We start from the raw sequence: 19,771 nt of genomic DNA, 5'->3' as shown, positions 1-19,771 counted from the left end.
GCAATGAAGGCTGGCCCTGCACCCACATGAGAGACCTGGAAGAAACTCTAGGCTTCCAGGCCCAGCTCTGGCCATTGTGACCATTGGGATAGTGAACCAGCACATGAGACAGTCTGTGTCTCCTTTTTCTCTGTAACTCTGCTTTTCAAATAAAACAAATAATAAATCTTTGGGAGAAAAAAATGGGGAGGAGAAATTTACAATCTTCATTTATCTCTGAAATCCTCAAGGTGATTTACCAAAGTCTAATTATTTAAAACGCAAATGTTCAGATCCTAGGGTTCTACCTGTCATTAACCTTTCTTCCTTCTTCCAGCAATTTCTCCTCATTAGGCCTGAATTTCTTTAAGAAGGATTAGATTTAAATCTTTTTTAGGTTTGGCTCAAAGAAGGATAGATTAGACAGCTTTTATGAACTCTTCTTGCCCCCCCCCTTTTTTTTCATTTGTTTTATTTATTTAAGAGACAAATGGAGCTGCCTGACAACCGGTTCTGGCTTGAGGCTGGCCCATGCTGATACCAATGCCAGGCCTCTTTCTACTTCTTGAAACTTTCCTGAATTTTCCAAAGTTTCTTCCATAAACACAGTTATTTATTTTTTATTCTCAAAAAAACATATATAAAAGTGGCATTGAGGCCAGTACAATGGCTCAACTGGCTAATTCTCCACATGCAAATGTTTTTATACCACATGGACACCAGTTCCACTTCCCTATTCAGTTCCCTGCTTGTAGCCTGTAGGCTCAAGTCCTTGGGACCCTTTGTCCATATGGGAGAACTGAAAGAAACTCCTGGTTCCTGGCTTCAGATCAGGTCAACTTCAGCTGTTACAGTCATTTGGGGAGTGAGGCAGCAAATGGAAAATCTTTCTCTCTGTGTCTCCTTCTCTCTGTAAAACGGCATTTCCAGTAAAAATAAATATTTTAAAATTAAAATAAAAAATAAAAGTGAAAAAAGTATCAGTAATAACATAGTATGGTTTCCCTGACAAGAATAAAATCTGTCTCCTTTTCTTTTAGTACCAATTATTCCCAGCTTTTGCATACAGATGACCCAACAAATACTACCTGAATTAACCCTTTCATGTTAAGCGAGCCACCAAAAATAATCACTAGTGACAGGTAAGTTTGGGGGCTGGCTTTCATTTTGCTGTTTTGTTGGTTTAATTAGCTCACCTGGTATAAGGAGGGGGAATAAGAAGTATAACAAATAACTCAAAGTTATTTCAGGAAGTGCCAGCAGTCCAAGACAGTATGATGGGGCGTCAAGTTAAGAGAGGCTCCAAGGCAAAAGGAGGACAAAGTGCAGGCACTGGCCGGCTGAGTGTGGAATTATCTCAAAGAAGAATCTACATGAAGACAGATAATAATGAAGACTAATGAAGAAACTCCCATATAAAGTAAAGAACTTGAGCTGTGTGTGGTGCACTGTCACCTGTAATACCAGCATCCTATGTAGGTGCACCAGTTCCAATCCAGGCTGCTCCACTTCTGATCCAGCTCCCTGCTAATGCTCTGGGAAGACAGCAGAAGACAGCTCAACCCTTCTGCCCTAGCTACCCACATGGGAGACCAGATGAAGTTCCTGGCTACTGGCTTGGACTTGGCCTAGCCTTGACTTTTATAGATATTTCTATCTCTTTTTCATTGTGTCTCTCTCTAACAACCTTTTAAATAAGTAAATCTGAAAAAAAAAAACCTTTAAGCTGCAGAATTTAATATACTGAACTTCCTAATAATGAAAGTTTGATACAGCAAAACTTACTTTCTCAGAAACGTGAAATATTTCTTAGAGAACTGTGAAAAGAGTAGAAAATTATTATTATTTTTAATTTGAAAGGCAGATTTACACAGAGAATGAGAGACAAAGAGAGAAAGATCTTCCATCCGTTGGTTCATTCCCAAATGGCTGCTACAGCTGGTGCTGACCTGACCTACAGCCAGGAGCCAGGATCTTCTTCCGGGTCTCCCACATGGGCGCAGGATCTCAACCTTAGAACACCATCCACTGTCTTCCCCAGCCAGAAACAGAGAGCCAGATCAGAAGTGGAGCAGCCAGGACACGAACCCACACCCATATGCGATGTCAATGCCATACTTGGAGGATTCGCCTGTGAGCCACAGTGCCAGCCCCCAACCACTATCTCACCCACTAGGTAAAATGCCCACACCTGATTCTATTTTTATGAATTTTTCAAAGCCTATTGGGTGGGTAGATGGACAGATGGTTGGAATGAATGAAAATTTTCTTCTCCAAAAAAAAATTGTCTCAAGAAATTTAAGTAACTAACCCAAATTTTCACATTCACTTCTTCTAGAAAGAGCTCTAAAGAAGGAAAGGATACTGTGGGTGAGCAAGTGCTGGAGATAAAACTAGGCAAAAATTCCTAATCAAAACCAAAATTGAGTTTAAAATAATCAGCCAACAGTATCCAACTGAGTAAACCCCGCACATACAGACCAGTTTAAGCAGCCAATAGGTTTGCTTCTCCTTTCTTTTCCATTTCCAGGAAATCTGGCTAAGTATTCAAATGGGACACCTACTCCTTTGAAAAACCTTATGCTGAAATGAAAGCATTTCCCTGCATCCAGAAAGTCCTTGTCTACTGCGGGTCACACATCTGCCAAACAAAAAACATGTTCCTAACATAACTTCATGACGGCTCATTCAGTAATTTTGTACTAGCTCATGGGATTCTATTCTTAACAGATCCAAAGGGCCTTTCAAAGTAGCATGGCCAAGGCTGCCGAGGCTTCTCCAAGACACTGAGCCATTCATTTAGCAATGATTTATTCTATTAGGACAAAAGCCTCTAAGAATATATGTGATTTCTAAACTCCGAATGTTATCAGTTAACCACAGGACAATATGATTACACTCTTATGCAAGTGAGGTACCAAACTACTATTAGGAGGAGCCAGGGACTCATTTGATAGAGGAGGCTCTTTATCTAGAGAAAAAGTGCAGTTCTCAGATAAGAAATTTAAACCAAATTCAGAGGAAGCCTAGACAAGTGGTCCTCTCTGTTCTCAACCATGTTATCAAGATATATAGTTAGGTATCAGGTTCTCTTAATGAGTTACAAAAAGACACCATCCGGAGAAACTGGTAGGGACCCAGTAAGCAAAAAGCCCACTTAAGAAAGCTAGTGCCTTCAAAGGTAGATCAGATGAAGCCAACAGAGTGAAAGTATAATTATCTACATTCCCTGGAGCAAGCTGGATACAGCCACATGAGAAAATTAAATAAGGCAGACTGTTCTTATGGTCACTGCATTTTATTTATTTCATCTCTTTCTTTACTTACTTCATATGTCAGTCATGTCAAGGGAGCATAAAAGGCAATCTGGGTAGGAAATTTAAAGACAAAACAGTGAGATCATAGAAGATGGTGGGTTAGTGGCAGAGAAGACAGAGTGATATAACGTGAAGGGGCAAGTGAAACACAGTATTGCTATATTTACCCTTTTTTACTAAGAAGTGTTTCCCCTTACCATGGTATTTCACTTGAGGAGTTTGCCTTAACAGAAAGAATAAATATGTCATCCTTTATTGGTAGGTTTACCTTGTTTCTCTAATAAAAGAACAGGGTTATTTTCTGTGACTGAAGAATCATGGTAGAGTCAATTAGAAGTAGACACACCTATAATCTCATTCTGGCATCCCCACTAACTAGCTACAAAGGACTCCAGGAAAATGAGGCTGGAAGGAAACATCCAAGAAAACCATGACTCTAGTAAATAACTGATCTAAATGATTTTAATAATCCCTTAAAACCTGAGATTCTAAACTCATAATTTAGGTGCAAAATGTATGACATTCTTTTATTCTGTGAAAGAATGTCAGTTGGCAAATCAAACACATCCCTTCTTAGGATATGCATCAGAAAAAGTTCACCCATCCTTTATCATAAAGAATCAGCGTGACAGCGTAGGGATAAAGTCCTCGCCTTGAACGAGTTGGAATCCCATATGGGCGCTGGTTTGTATCCTGACTGCTCCATTTCCCATCCAGCTCCCTGCTTGTGGCCTGGGAAAGCAGTTGAGGACGGCCCAAAGCCTTGGGACCCTGCACCTGCATGGGAGACCCAGAAGAAGCTCCTGGCTCCTGGCTTTCGATTGATTCAGCTCCAGCCGTTGTGGCCACTTGGAGAGTGAACCATCGGATGGAAGATTTTCCTCTCTGTCTCTCCTCCTCTCTGTATATCTGCCTTTCCAATAAAAAAAATAATTAAATCTTTTTTAAAAATCTGCCTGAACCTTATTTTTTATTTTATTCAGTTATTTATTTGAAAGAGAAAGAGAGAAATCCGATCCACTGGTTCATTTCCTCAAATGCCCACAGCAGCCAGGCATGAATGCCACAAGTCAGGGAGGCAATTCAGGTTTTCTTGGTGGGTTGCAGGAATCCAACTCTTGGAGCTATCACCACCACCTCCCAGAGTCCACTTGGCAGGCAGCTGAAGTTAGGAACTGAACATAGGTATTCGGACCCATACCCAGCTGTGAATACATACATCAGGTGATGCCAGCGTTCTACTCTAATGGCCTCTGATGTCAATCTCATTTCACACCTAATACTATAAAAGTGTCTGTAAGATCTATAAATCTGGCCCCTTAAATGTCTGTCTTCACCCTTAGCTTACTCACTCTAGTTCACCAAGGCACCAAGGCACCACGACCTTGGGTTTAATCTTTTCATAAACCAAGCTCATTTCTGCCCGCAAGGCCTTTGCACTCACCATTCAGACAGAATGTTCTGTTTTCCAAATCTCAGCATGAATTGTTCTCATCACTGAGGCAGTAAATCAAACATCACCACCTTAGAAGGTCTTTAGACTACCTTATCTGAATCAGTACCCCTCCAGACATTCTCAGGCCCACTTATCTCCTTCATAGTAACTATCACTGTCTGAAGTTAGTGGCAGCTGTTTCTGGCCTATCTGTTCCTATTAGAAAGGAAGCTCTGGAATGCCAGGTGCTTGGTGTTTCTTTTGTTCATCAGTGTACTGGAGAACCTAGAATAAAATCTGACAGCAGCCTGGTGGCTGAAGTCCTCGCCATGCATGCGCCAGGATTCCATATGGGCACCGGTTCTAATCCTGGCTGTTCTACTTGTTTTCCAGCTCCCTCTTTGTGGCCTGGGAAAGCAGGAAAGATGACCCAAAGACTTGGGACCCTGCACCTGCGTGGGAGATCTGAACAAGGTTCCTGGCTCCTGGTTTCAGATCAGCTCAACTCTTGCCACTGTAGCTCCTTGGGAAGTGAAGCAGCAGATGGAGGATTTTTCTTTCCATTTCCCCTTCTTTCTGTAAATCGGCCTTTCTAATAAAAATAAATCTCTTTAAAAAAAGAAAATCTGGCAAAATAGGACCCAGTGTGATGGCTCAATGGCTAAATCCTTACCTTGCAAGCACTGGGATCCCGTATGAACACTGGTTCATGTCCTGGCGCTCCACTTTCGATCCAACTGTCTGCTTTTGGGCCTTGGAAAGCAGCAGAGGATGGCCCAAAGCCTTGGGACTCTGCACCAGCAGAGAGACCCAAAAGAAACGCCTGGCTCCTGGCTTTGGGTTGGTCAGCTCTGGCCATTGCAGCCATTTGGGGAGTGACCCAATGGATGAAAGATCTTTCTGTCTCCCTTTCTCTCCATAAATTTGATCTGCCTTCCCAATAAAAAATGATTAAGTCTTTTTTAAAAATCTAAATACACACACTCAGTATATATATGTTAAATGAATGAATGGATTAAGGGAAAGGTTCCAGGTTCCATTTCTGGAGATGTTCTGGGTGCTTTCAATAATTACAAAGGCACTGCTAGGTAGACAGCATTTCTTTTGAATTTCAATTGATAATTGGAAAATGAAAACAACACTTCTGGCACAGAAATAACTAGTATGGGCACCTCTGGCTTGAGCCAGATCTACAACTTTCGAGGGATCTGGCACTGAAGTTAGACTGTTAAAATAAACACCTTTGATACTGAAACGGGACTGCTAGTCAGGCCTGGCTCTTTAAGAAGTTTACACAAAGTTAGCAACCCCAGCACCACTGCATCAAAACAAATCTGCTCATCTTTTTTTTTAGTCACTTCTAGCTGGACTAGGGATAGGATTATCTTCCTCAAACTGTCTCTAATATAAAGATTTATTTTCAATTTCTTTATTATGTAATTCTCTATCAATGAATCTTGTTTTCAGCTTTCTAAAACGTACAAGCACCACCTCATCTCTTCTGTATCATTAAACTCTTCCTTTGAGATACAAATGCTTTCAGTTCATTTTGAGGTGGTCTTTCCATGAAAATGAGTTTGCACAAAAACCAGACAGTACACAGAAGTGTCCTAAACTGATCAATATTTGGAACAGGGTCACATGGCAAAACGTTTGCTCCACGCAATACTGAAAGTTGAGAATCCTGACCTTGGTCTTTCTAGGAAGCACTCTGTGCATGTAAACACAAATGTGCTCTTGTACTTGAGATCCATATTCCCCACTGGATTTAAATGATTCTCTGGAGAAGACTGCTCAAACAAGCTCTGATCCATCATCAACGTGGCAAAGATGAGTTAACACAAAATACTGAAAACTCCAAGCAGCTGAATGGAAAAGCCAGGGTTAGTCACAATTTTCATTAGATAAGGTTCAAGACTCTTTTTTCAGGGGAGAGGGGAGTCTAAATAATGAAAAGCTATGTTTTAAAATGCCAATTTCATGAGATGAGCTGGCCCATACCCCCACAGGAATTAAATCCAACTTCCTCCAAGTAGCACCTGAAATAGTGGCAAACTACTTTTTTTTTTGTAACCATGAAAACACAATCAAGATGGAAGCCATCTACACAAAACTGATGTATTATACATTAATGAACTGTTCCAAGGAGGCAAGAAGCAAAAAAGAGGTACAAGTCTTACTTATCTTTCTTACTACAATCACTGATGAAGATGATAACATGTATTCCATGTTTTACTACATGCCTGGCACTGCTCTTAAAGCTTTAAGTGTTTTATCTTATGTAACTTTCCTAAGACTCAAATCTGTGACATAAGAACTACTGTCATCCTATTTCACAGGTGAGGAAATGCAAGTACGGAGAAGTTAAATAATCTCTCATGGTCCAATATCAACCAACTATGAAACAGAATTGGAGTCAACAGACACTGGCAGTCTTATCCGAAGCAGCAGCTATTACCACAAACCAGTAGCAGTCAAATAAAATACATCTGCTGAAATACAATTTTAACATATTTGACTTTTGTAGTCATGAACACTTTATAAAATGCATACGAAATACACACATACATGTCCTTTCTTTGTTTCCATTCATCCTCTAGTGAAGGTATAATTGGGCACAGTCAACAGAGTATAACCCCAGAAGAGAGCAGAAAACCCTATATTTAAAATACCTTTAATACGTTACATTGCTATTCGAAAATAACAGGGCCCAAAAGTCTCAAGCTAAGACTTCTCCAGAAAAAAAGGCAAATGAAACAGGTAGGACAAAGGCAGAGTGAGTTGCTGACCAAAGGATGTGACAGATGATGGCTCTCCCCTGCTCCCCAATCTGCAGTGAAGCTCCGCTCTGCAGTGCGGCCGGTATGAAGCCTGAGCTCATGAACGCTGTGCTGCAGAAACCAAATGGGAAAACAGAGCCTTTTCTCTGCTGAGTTTATTATTCCTAACAGGGTCCTTCCACAGCAGGTTGGAGAGTGATCAGAATTTGGGAAAGAGCCAGTTAGACCACTTCTTGGATGCAGTGCAACAGCTTAGTCAATAGAGGAAGTTTATTTTAGCCTCTTAGTCCTTGGAACGGATGGTGTGTGCAAGAAAAAGGTGATCACAAGTACTTCTCTGATGCTGAGAAAAATATCTATTCCCTAACCTTTTGGTCAATGCAAACATCATCTGAATTACCTGAGTCTAACTGTTATATATAATTACAAGTAAAATCCAGACAATTCAGTGACCTACAGGGAGATGGGGGGAGGGAAGAGCTAAAAAAAAAAAAAAGAAAAAAAAAGAATACACTTACAATAGACAAAAAAAATTTGTTAAATAACACATTCTGGAAAGAGGGTTAAAAAAAACACCACCTCTCTGCTGCCACTGAACATGACTGCAGGAGATGAATGCTGCAGTGCACTGGTAGAAAAATCTATGTACCTGAGGAACGGAAGCAGCAGCTTCTGCAACTTCCAGTACCTCTGCACCTCTACACCGTTATATAACCAAACCATGGCCTGAATAGGACATCGAACAGTCTGTCAACAACCGTCAGGCACATCTCCATTGTCAGCATTTGAGCACCCCTTCCAAAGTGGATTCAGATAAGCAGGGAGCAGGCCAAAATATGCTCATCCTTCACCCAGAGCCCATGACAACTCCTTGTGAATTAGGCTTCACTCATGTCCTCGGAGTAATTTTGAAAGCAAAGGATAGGGCACTTGTAACAGTAATTAGGAAATTGCACACTATGACAAAAACACAAATGAATGTTGGTCTTCACACATGCAATTCATCGTCCAAGTCACTGCAGGCTTATTCAAGACAGAATTTTTCCATACATAGGAATTGCACAACTGCACACCACAAATGATCAAAGATAAAAACCAACATAAGCAGTGACACCCATTTAGAAACAAGCCAATGTTTAAAATGTTGCAGTCCTAAAGGATATCAAAGTCTCTGAGAAGAAAATATTCCTCCCCCACCTCAAACCCCCCCCTCCACACACACACACAGGAAAATTAGAAAGCGGGCAAGCCAGCCATAATTAGGCACTGGCTTTGCTGACTACTGAAGACAGAAATGTCTCTTTTGTATATAAAGCCAAGAATCAACTGTTTGCAATTACATTTACAAAAACATTCAACCCTGTCTGCCACAGACTTTTCCATCAATATTTTGGTGTTTCCAAGGACTGAAAGATTCAAAACTCTTTAAAATCACTGACACTATCAACCATGCAACCAATTAGATTCACAGAGTCCAAACCCCTAGAGGTCAGAAGAAAATCCCAGGAGCACAATGTGGGGGGGGAGGGAGCAGAAAGAAATACCAAAACAAGGCGCACTGTTTGTAAATACAAGTTTGGCTTGGCTAACAGTAAAACAGGACAAGAGTGAGGAGATACATCCACCCATCTCAGCTCAGTCAGCTCCCCCTTGGGGTGGTCAGAGAGGCCTTGGTATCTCCTTTAGCTCCAACCTGCACACTTGAGACCTTCTGATAAAAACTGACCAAAAAAAGGAGTGGGGGGGGGGACCTGAAGGGGCCCGCCAGAGGAAGTGAAACTGACCAATCAATTTGCCACAGCCACGTTGGTTTAAAAAAAAAAAAAAAAGGCCCCCTTGTAGTCTCTGACAGAAGGAGCAGAAAGGAACTTCAGGTTGGGAGAGCAGGAGAGGGCCTCCACAAGCTGCAGGCTTCTCAAAACAACCCACTGCCATAAAAGCCAAAACAAGGTAGGTCATGATAACCAGAGACCAGGCTGAGGGTAACTGCTGTGGCTTGGGGTAGGAAACAGCAGCAGCCATGGGGTTCTTCATCCGTCAGGTTGAGGGAAAACAGAAAACTGCAGTTTTAAATAGATGAATGACTGACTACATGAGAAGTATTCATTCAAGTCAGATTCCCAGCAAACAAAATTGGGAGTTAAAAGAGTCTGCGTGGGCCCGGCGGCGTGGCCTAGCAGCTAAAGTCCTCGCCTTGAACGCCCCGGGATCCCATATTGTTGCCGGTTCTAATCCCGGCAGCTCCACTTCCCATCCAGCTCTCTGGGAAAGCAGTGGAGGACGGCCCAAAGCTTTGGGACCCTGCAAGCGTGTGGGAGACCTGGAAGAGGTTCCTGATTCCCGGCTTCGGATCGGCGCGCACCGGCCCGTTGCGGCTCACTTGGGGAGTGAATCATCGGACGGAAGATCTTCCTCTCTGTCTCTCCTCCTCTGTGTATATCTGGCTGTAATAAAACTGAATAAATCTTTAAAAAAAAAAAAAGAGTCTGCGTGGGTTCTACAAAAAACGCAAAGATGCCTCCCCATTTCAACAGCACCCACAAAGACAGTATTGGCAGCGTTTCCATCAAAACCAGGATTTCAGGTGTCTACATGTATACATCACTTCCTAACTGACCTTGGCCAATTTCACTACCCCAGCTCCTCCAATCCCTGGGGAACCTAAGGGCCCACAGACTGGGATCCTCCCGCGGCTGGCCTCCTCCTGTCGCAAGCTTTTTTCCTCGCCACTGAAAGCCCACCCTGGGTTCCACAAAGCACACAGTTCCAGACCCTCCAACAACTAAAAATAACCAGCAACCCAGCTCTCCCCAATGGTTTAACCCCTAATAACCCGGGGCCACTATAGACCTACCTGCCCTCCTTCCTCTCCTGCGCCCCCCACCCCTGTCCCACTCCTGCCACCCTTCCCCCGGACCCTTTCCTAAGGACAAGAAAATAATTTTCCCCTCCTCTTGCCCCCTTTTTCTTCACGGTCTCCTGCAACAGCCAAGCGTCTGTGCAGATCTCCACGAGCCCCCTCTCTGCAGCCTTGGAGGAACCAACGTGCGTTCCCACCTCCGTCACCAGGTGCCTGGCTCCGGGTCGCAGGCAGGACCCTGCACCGCTACGCGGCCGTCCCCACTCCCCTCCGAGCAGAGTCTGCCCCTGGCCACGCTTGGCATGCCCCTTGCCCTCATCCTCCCCCCCCCCCCCCAACACACACACACACGATTTCCTAATTGCTGGTTCCACACTGCTCTGGGCTCCCAGACACCCAGCCCTGGAGAGTTCCAGCCCCTGCTTTCCAATCAGCCTCCCAGCGCCCCCCACAGCGCCCGGGGCTCGCAGGCCCCCAGCGACCTCCGCCACGGACTTTTCCCCGCCGCGGGTGCTCGGGGCTCCTGGAGCCTCGCACAGCCCCGAGCCGTGCCCCGGCTCCTCAACGCTCCCCGGCACGCAGAGCCCGGCTCGCGGCGCCCGACGCTCGGCCGGGGGGTCGCAGGCTGACCCCGACCCGTCCCGGGCCGCGCCGTCCCTCAGCCGCCCCCGGTCCCGCGGCGCCGGTACCTTGGCCTTGGTGACGAGGTGCGTGGCCCGCTTGACCACGGCGAAGTTGCCCTTGCCGATGGTGCGGTCGATCTCGTAGTAGCCGATGCGAGCGGGCATCGGCCCGCGGGAGGCCGGGGCTGAGGGACGCTGCGGGCCGGCCGCCGGGGGCACAGCGGCGGGGGCGGCCGGGGGGCCCGGGGCCGGCGGAGGCAGCAGGCGGCCCGCCGGTCCGGGTCCCCCCGCTCCGGCCCCGGCAGCCCCGCCAGCTCCGCTCGCCGCCGCCGCCGCCATCTTGTTGTGCAGTGAAACCTCCGGGGCCGCGGGGAGCCGGCTGCGGGGGGAGGGGGCACGGGGGGCGGGAAAAGGAGGGGGGCCCGAGGACGTCACTCCGGGAGGCGGAGCGCCCGCGCCGCCGGGCGCCCGGCGCCATGGCAACCGCACGTCACGTGCCGACGCGCGTCACTGCCCAGAGCCATGGCAACCGTGACCTCACCGGGGAGCTCGACCTTCCCGCGTGGGCCCTGGTTCCTTGGGCGTCGGCTCCAGGGTGCCCCCCTCCGGGGAACGGGCAATGGAAACCTCAGGCTGGAGGCTTCCTCCGCGCTACGTGCCTTTGGCGTGAGGGGGGACCTGATGCTCGACCCCAAAGTCGAGCCCCTTCGTGCCTGGAAGGGCCAGTGTGACCCCCTGCAAATGACCTCTGTCCCACTTCACCGGCAGCCGGCCTCCCTTAAAACAAAATACTTCCTCATCACCGAAAATACCAGCCTTGTCCCACTTTAGCCCTTGAGGCCACAAAAGCAGGAATAGCTACAGTCTTTAAGCAAATGTAACCAAGTTGGGAGCAAGGCAGGGGAATTGTTCAGTAAAATTCCTTGCTCTTACAAAATCCAGCTCATCCTGTACAATCAATCCCGTTATCACCAAATATAGGGGAATGGAGAAAGCAGGCTTTGCATTTTCCAGGGCGGAGCAACCAACCCAAATACGCATTCCAGTCCTTGGGTGGGTGAGGGCCGGGGAGTGTGTACGTCATTTGCCTCCCTGCCACCCCCGTCTCTGAGCAATTCTATAGCTAGTTGTCTGTCAGCGGCTGCAGGCTCTTTCTGTTGCTTGTGTAACCCTGATGAAGCAGTGGTGCATTGTCCGGTAAGCCACGTCACCATTACAGACCAACACCGTCTGTATAACAAAAATATCCATCCAGACCAGTAAATCTCCAAGGACATTAAAGGTGATCAACTTCCTAGCTTCAGCAATACAGCCCATGCCCCATTTTCTTCCCCTCTCCGACATACCAGGCCCTGCAGCTCGCTCCCTCCCCGGCCGTCTCCTCCCCTCTGCCCCTACCTCCCTTTTTGAAGATTGACTTAGCTGCTTTAAGGTGGGAGGGCTGAGGAAGTGGGCTGTGCTTATGAAGACGGTCTTTGGCAGGCTCAGTAGAACTATACTATCAGGTGCGTTGCGTATACACTGTTAAAAACTGACACTCACTGTATAGCAAACTTGTGAGAGGACACTCGTGTGTCCTCTCACCAGGAAGCATTTCCTACTGCTCTGATTCCCCCCATCGATAGGGGCTGGAGCCAAGATAAGACCGAAGGGTCAGCCCACAGTCATCTACTCCGGTGGCTGTTCCAAATCGCCAATGTAATTATCATTAATTGACCTTTTTTAAAAAGACGTCTTTATTTTATTTGAAAAAGCAGAAGAGAGAGAGAAGGGGAGAAAGAAAGATCTTCCGTTGTTGGTTCACTCCCCAATTGGCTGAAACAGCCAGGATTGGGCCAGGCCAAAGCCAGGAGCTTCATCTAGGTCTCCCATGTTGGTGCAGAAACCCGAACACTTGGACCAGCCTCTGCGACTTTCTCAGGCTTATTAGCAGGGAGCTGGAACAGAAGTGAAGCAACTGGGACTCCTACCGGTGCTCATATGGAATGCAGGTGGTGCCTTAACTGACTACACCACAACGCAGCCTCCTAATTGACTTCTTCATTAGCAAATAAGGATGAGATTGAAGTACCTACTTCCTACGCTGATAAAGCTGAGCACATTTGCTACCAGGTAAATGGGATGTGGCCAGCCAAGCCTGTCAATGTTTGGGTCTCATCTGGTCCTGTCAGGGATTACAACTTTGGTGTCCCAGGCCCCATCTCAGAGCAGAGTCAGGGGGCTGGGGATCAGTCAACAGAAACCTTACCTTTCACTAGCTGCAGGGGCAGAACCAAAGCCATGCTCCCTAGTGAGTGTACACTACAACTTTTGCCTCTGTCTCATCAAAAATAAAATAAGAAGGACCTAGAAAATACAACAATTGTCTAATTTCCAAAGAGAAGAATCTCATCCCCTAACAATGACGACAATGCTGTGCAATGTCATTTATGCTCCTAACCTCCATGGGTCCAGATTAGTACCTGGGACATCCAGGTGTGGGCTTCCCAGAGATTTCCCTGAAGAGTCTGCTTTGATGGGAAAGCTATATATATATATAGGACACTGGAAAGGAGACTGATCAGAGGAGATCATTGTGAGGAAAAGGAAAATAACTTAGAGGTATACAATTTAATTTTTATGCATCCCATACACTGGTTCATTTCCCAGTTGTCTCCAATCTCCCCAGTTGGGGCACCAAGAACCAGAAACTTAATACAGGTCTCCTGTATGGATAGCAGGAGCACAACCACTTGAGCCATCACTGCTGCCTGTGAAGACTTACATTAGCAGAAAGCTGGAGCCAGAGCCAGGACTCAAACCCAGGCACTCCAATATGGAATATAGGAATTTTAACCCACTGTCTCAGCTGCTAGGCCATATGCCGGCCCCGGATGTATGTATTTAACAAGAATTTATTGAATACCAAGGATTAAATGAAGTTTGAGAGGAAGTCCCAGTCAGTAACAATGCTGAACAGTTTCCATACAATAACTCACGTAAACCCTCACCACAATGAATGTTATGAGATGGATGACACAGAGAAAGGCAGAGTTCAAGGAAAATATCCGCAAGTGGCTGCAATGGCCAGGATTAAGCCAGGCTAAAGTCAGGATTCTGAAATACCATCCAGCATCTTAGGTAGCAGGGTCCCAAGCACTCAAGGCATCTTCTGCTCTTTTCCCATGGATATTAGCAGGGAGCTGGATTGAAGATACAGCAGCCAGGACTTGCACCTGAACTCAGATGGAATGCCAGCATCATACTTAATGGATTTTTATTATTGTACAATCATTTTGCTGATAAGAAAAATCAGAAAGGAAAGGGCCAAAGGAGTTGGCTAAGGCTGTGGAGCTAGACAGTGATAGAACTGAGGTTTGAGCCCCAGGAGTCTTCATCTGGAGCCTGAAATCCACCCACACCCCCCAACCTCTGACATCTGGTATCAAGATTCCTCCCAAGGTAGGAGCCAGTAGGAAAAGTGGTTTCTCCAGAAGCCCAGATAGCTGAGCTCAGTTTGGACCCAGGGAAGAAGAGGACTGTTTCTTAAAAACAGGTAACTGAAGCATGTAAAGAAAACAACAGATTGCAACACTGAAGGAAGTATCTGTGATCACTTCAGTGGCCCTGAGGAGACACTATGCTTATTAGGTAGGAAAATCACAGACCTTCAGAAAACAGACTGGCAAATGTGTTCCTGTGCCACTGCAAGGCAGTGACTTGGGAACTGAATTCCTGGAGTCTGCGAAGTCCAACATGATCAGAGACAACTAGCCACCAGCTTCCCAGTCAGCCACTATCTTGAACACCTCTCTTCGGGGGGTGGGGGGGAAGATAGATTCAAAGAAGAAAAGGGGACATTTTCCAGGATTGTGTCTTGTTTCCAGAATTGGGGAAACAGCCAAGACATTCTGGATGGAGAGGATAGAATCTCGGGAACTTCTAGAAGTGATATAAAAACCACTGAGGACCTCAGTTCTGACCTGAGAGTGGTGTAAGCAGTGGGGTGGAGCTCTTGGATTATATCAAAGGCCTGTTCAGCCTGCCATTACCACAGGGTGGTCTACACAGAAAACTGCAGCCTCCCCACCAGATGGCCCCATGGACCCTCAGAGACGAGAGGACCCTGAAAGAAGCTCCAGCCCCTCACTTAACCAAGGTCTGAGTCAACCCTACTCTGAAAGAAATTGACATCACACCAGCATTTGCTTGGTAGAGAAACATGCAGAATCTCTATGTGCCATTAAGACAACATCATAGGATGTTTACTTGCTTTCCAAACCAGGGCGTTATTACTAGCTGCTTATAAATTCTGCTGTCCGATAAGCCATCAGGGCACTAGTGATCACACACTGTCTGAACACTCCAAATGCCCTGGTTTGCTGGGTGAGCTGGATGTGCACCTCTTGTCAAGGCTGTTTTATATGCTACTGCCTCAGCCATGTGGTTTCTGCCTTCCTTCTTCCACTGTCCCAGGCTCATCTAGTCAGGTATACATGCTTCCACAGGGCCTCTGGGGCATAAAAGTATCTAGACCAACGTTATAAAATATCTTGGTGAGGGGACTTATGAGAAGCTAAATACATGTTTAGTCAAGAATTTTCTATTTAGCTTGTTCATGTTTTTATTTGTCCCTTAAAAAAAATTCAGAGACAGATGGAGAGAGATATCATCCAGTGGTTCATCCCCAGATGCCCATAATGGCCTGAACTTGGCCCTGCTGGTCCAAAGCCAGGAGCCAGGAACTCAATCTGCATCCCCCAAGTGAGTGGCAGAGACAAAAATCACTTGCGTCTTCGCCTGCTGCCTCCCAGGGTCTGGCAGGAGAGAGCCAGAATCCGGGCATCAAGCCTGCTTTGATAAAGCACATGGGCATTTTATCTGGTATCTTCATGGCCAGGCCAAATGCCCATCCCCGCATTTATCTCATTCACTTAACCATTCATGCTGTTACATTAAGCATAGCAATCACTCACTTCATACATATTCTAGGGTAGGGTTTAAGCACTTTCAGCTTGCCATTAAATATTCTTTAAATTATCCAAAACATCTTTAAGTATGATTTTTAAAAGATTTTCTGCATTCTTTTTTTTTAAATTTACCTATTTTACTGGAAAGGCAGATTGAAAAAGAGAAGCAGAGAAAGAGAGAAAGATCTTGCATTTGCTGGTTTACTTCCCAAATGGCTGCAATGGCTGGAACTGAGCTGATCTGAAACCAGGAGCCAGGAGCTTCTTCCAGGTCTTCCACATGGGTGCAGGATCCCAAGGCTTTGGGCCATCTTCTATTGCTTTCCCAGGCCACAAATAGGGAGCTAGATGGGCAGCCGGGCATGAACCAGCATCCATATAGGATCCCTGCACTTGTAAGGGAGGGATTAACAGTTGAGCCACAGTGCCAGATCATTGAGGATCAATACCATGCTTGGTGAATACACCTTTGGTTGTATAAGGCAAATCAATGGGGAAATACTCTTAGTAGAGAAAAAGACCCTTTGAGAGCTCCTTTCACAAAAGAATGTGCTCCTTGAGCCGAGATATCCCTTGTAACCCTGGGGTTAACTTTTAATATTTATGCTAATAAAATCTTCCTCTTGCAATTGACTTCCTTTTCCCAAGTTTAAATGTTGTATTTAACAAACACTAATTAGGATTTAGAGATATTTGAATCCTTTTCTTCCCCTCCTTGAAAACAAAGTTGTAGCTAAGACTCCAGGAAGTCACAACACTGCAAAGAGCAGCCTAGGGTGAGAATCCCCTTTATTTGCCTCCACATCTTTGCTCTTTTCCCCTTTGTCTTCACATCCTCTGACAACAGAGCCAGCTCTCGGCAGCACTTGCTCAGGGACTGCTCTCTGTTTCTCAGGCTCTCTTGCAAACAACCTCTGACATCTGAGTGGCACAGCGACTGGACTTTTACAGCAGCAGGAAGAGCAGGCTTTGCTTAGGTCTGCTTTCAGCCTTCCCAGCCCTTGGCCAAGAACAACTCATCCTTCCGGGATTGGTTGCTCTAGGCAGCCAACCCACCTTGACTTTCCTCATTTCCAGGACAATTCTCAAACTAGGAAATCCATCCTCTACCTCTTGAAACCTCGGGAAAGCCTCTCCCTTGTCTACAGAGACATCTGCTGGTCAAAATCCTAAAGTACATAGTGCCTAACTCCCTTTCTGTCCTACTCAGGCCTTCTGGTTCTTTCTATTGAAACTGCAGCAACTGAAAACCACAAAGCTGTATCCCCAGCCAGAAAACTGGAACTGAAATCGAAACTGGCTCCAAAAAGCTGGATTCCATTATGACCAAATAGGAGGCACGGTGGGGTAAGGCCACAGTGTTGCTCTAGGCTTAGGTTCATGTTCTAGTTTTAAAGCACCCAAGAATGTAGTCCAGTGTACTCATGGAAAAAAAAAAATTATTTCCTTTTTGAAAAACTTATTTATTATTTCAGTCAGAGCCACCATCTTCCAGTGATTGGCCAAGATGATGGACACAAAGGGAAAGAGGAGAAGCACCCGTTCCATGTTCTCCAGGCCTTCTACACAACACAGAGTTGTTCCGTTGGCCACATACATATGCATTTACAAGCAGTGTGACATTGTGGACAGCAAGGGAATGGGTACTGTTCAAAAAAGAATGCCCCATAAGTGTTACCATGGCAAAACTGGAAGAGTCTACAGTGTTACCCAGCATGCTGTTGGCATTGTTGTAAACAAATGAGTCGAGGGCAAGAGAACATATGTTTCCTCATCCCTGGGGTACTGGGACATGTGGAAAGTCATGAGCGGTTCTCCCCTTTGTTTCTCTCCTTCCCTCAGGAACAACAACAACAACAACAACAACAAAAAGCAAGTTTGGAAGCAATTAATTCACCCAATTTTCCCTAAACCTCAATCCTTCCTACCCTGATCAACCATGTGATCATTTTAAAAATAAATTTTAAAAAATTGTTTAAAAAGAGAGGATACATGTGCGTATTGAGCATGTTAAACACTCTAAGAGCCAAGAAAGCTTCCTGAAACAGGTGGAGGTAAATGGTCAGAAAAAGAAAGAAGCCAAAGAGAAAGGTACTTGGGTGCAGCTGAAGTGCCAACCTGCTCCACTGAGAAGCCCACTTCATCAGAACCAATGGGAAGGAACCTGAGTTACTGGAACCCGTTCCCTATGAATTCATGGCATATCAAGTGTAAAAGAAAATGAAAGACCTTTGGACCCTTCACAAAAACTTTATTTGACTTAATTGAAAGAGAAAGAAATCTTCCATCCAGTGGATTAGTTCCCAGTGGCCTACTACAACCAGGACTGGATCAGGCAGGTACCAAGCGCCTGGAACTCGCTTTGGTTCCCCTGTGTGGGAAAGGCCCAACCACTCAGGCCATCACCCACTGCCCCCCAGGAGCACAGTGGATGGAAGCTGCACTCACGGAGCGCAGGCTGGGGCTCAAAGCAGGCACAGACACAGGAAACAGACATCTCCCGCAGTGGCAGGCCTCATTTCTATTTGTTTTTATTTTAAAGACAGTTTCAGAAGTAGGCATTTGGCTTCGCAGCTACGATGCCCACATCCCAGTGACAGTGCCCGTGTTTGATTCCTGACTCCAGCTGCCTGATAATGCAGATTCTGGGAGGCAATAGGTGGTGGCTCAGTGATTAGGTCCCTGTCACCCCCTTGGGAGACTTGGATTTGGTACTAACTCCTGGATTTGGCTGTTGCAGGTATTTGCAAGTAAACTAGACTGGAGTTCTGTGTATATATGTGTGTAAGAGAGAAAGTGACTTTTTAAAAAGGGCCCAGCTTGGTAACCTAGTGGCTAAAGTTGTCACCTTGCATGTGCTAGGATCCCATATAGGCACTGGTTCTAATCCCAGATGCTCCACTTCCTTCCAGCTCTCTGCTTATGGTCTGGAAAAGCAGTAGAGGACAGCCCGGAGCCTGGGGACCCTGTATCCACATGGGAGACCTGGAAGAAGTTCCAGGATCCTGGCTTCAGATTGGCTCAGCTCTGGCTGTTGCGACCATTTAGGGAGTAGACCAGTGGATAGAACATCTTTCTCTCTGTCTTTCTTTCTCTCTGTAAATCAGACTTTCCCATAGAAATAAATAAATCTTTTTTTAAAAAATTGAGGGTGTGTGGGTGGGAACAGTATTGTGGCACAGTGAACTAAGCCACTGACTGCAGTACCAGCATCCTAAATCATAGCCATTCCCTTCTGACCCTGCTCCCTGCTAATTAACTGGGAAAACAACAGACCAGGAAACAAATATTTGAGGTTCTGCCACCCAGGCGGGAAATCAGATGAAGTTCCTGGCTCCTAGCTCCAGCCTAGCCCAGCCCCCATCATTGTAGCCTTCTAGAGAAATAAAACCATTGATGGAAGATCTCTCTCTCTCTTATTGTCTCTCATATTGTGTGTGTTTATATGTGTCCTTTTCTCCATAACTCTGCCAAATAAAATAAATAAATCCTTACATTTTTTTTTCTTTTCAGAGATGGGCCTTGTAGTATACAGGGTCAAGCCACCACTTAGGACAACCGCATTCCATAGCCAAGTACTGGGTCAAATCCAGGCTACTCTGCACTCTGTTTATTTTCTTGCCATTATAGCCTGGAAAGCAGCAGGGAGGGCCCAAGTGCTTGGGTCCCTGCCACCCACATAGGATGCCAAGATGGAATCCCAGGTTCTGGCTTTGAGTTGGCCCAGCCTGAGATATTCCCAAATGCCTATAATAGCTGAGACTAAGCCAAGCCAAAATGAAGAGCTGGGAATGCCTTCAAGGCATTCCACATGCGCAGCAGAAACCC

General features: G+C 45.8%; 1 protein-coding gene and 1 pseudogene across 7 annotated transcripts in view; one reads left to right on the top strand and one right to left on the bottom strand.

Moving 5' to 3' along the window:
• Positions 1 to 11,372, bottom strand: part of SIK3 (SIK family kinase 3) — a 223,977-nt gene extending 212,605 nt beyond the window's left edge. For 6 of the 7 annotated variants that reach the window (XM_058663872.1, XM_058663875.1, XM_058663874.1 and 3 more), the window contains exon 1: positions 11,061 to 11,348. In XM_058663872.1, the coding sequence (XP_058519855.1) occupies positions 11,061 to 11,333 (273 nt within the window). In that variant the 5' untranslated portion in view covers positions 11,334 to 11,348. Of the gene's footprint in view, positions 1 to 11,060 lie in introns of all 7 variants that reach the window. The other variant, XM_058663873.1, reaches the window with a different exon arrangement.
• A 6,078-nt stretch (positions 11,373 to 17,450) lies between these two features.
• On the top strand, positions 17,451 to 18,157 carry LOC105941818 (large ribosomal subunit protein eL21-like; annotated as a pseudogene).
• Positions 18,158 to 19,771: the final 1,614 nt, after the last annotated feature.

The sequence above is a fragment of the Ochotona princeps genome, chromosome 4, assembly GCF_030435755.1.
Source record: "Ochotona princeps isolate mOchPri1 chromosome 4, mOchPri1.hap1, whole genome shotgun sequence".
Lineage (NCBI taxonomy): Eukaryota > Metazoa > Chordata > Mammalia > Lagomorpha > Ochotonidae > Ochotona > Ochotona princeps.
Note: the sequence above shows the minus strand (reverse complement) of the source record. Positions and strands in the feature narration are given on the sequence as shown.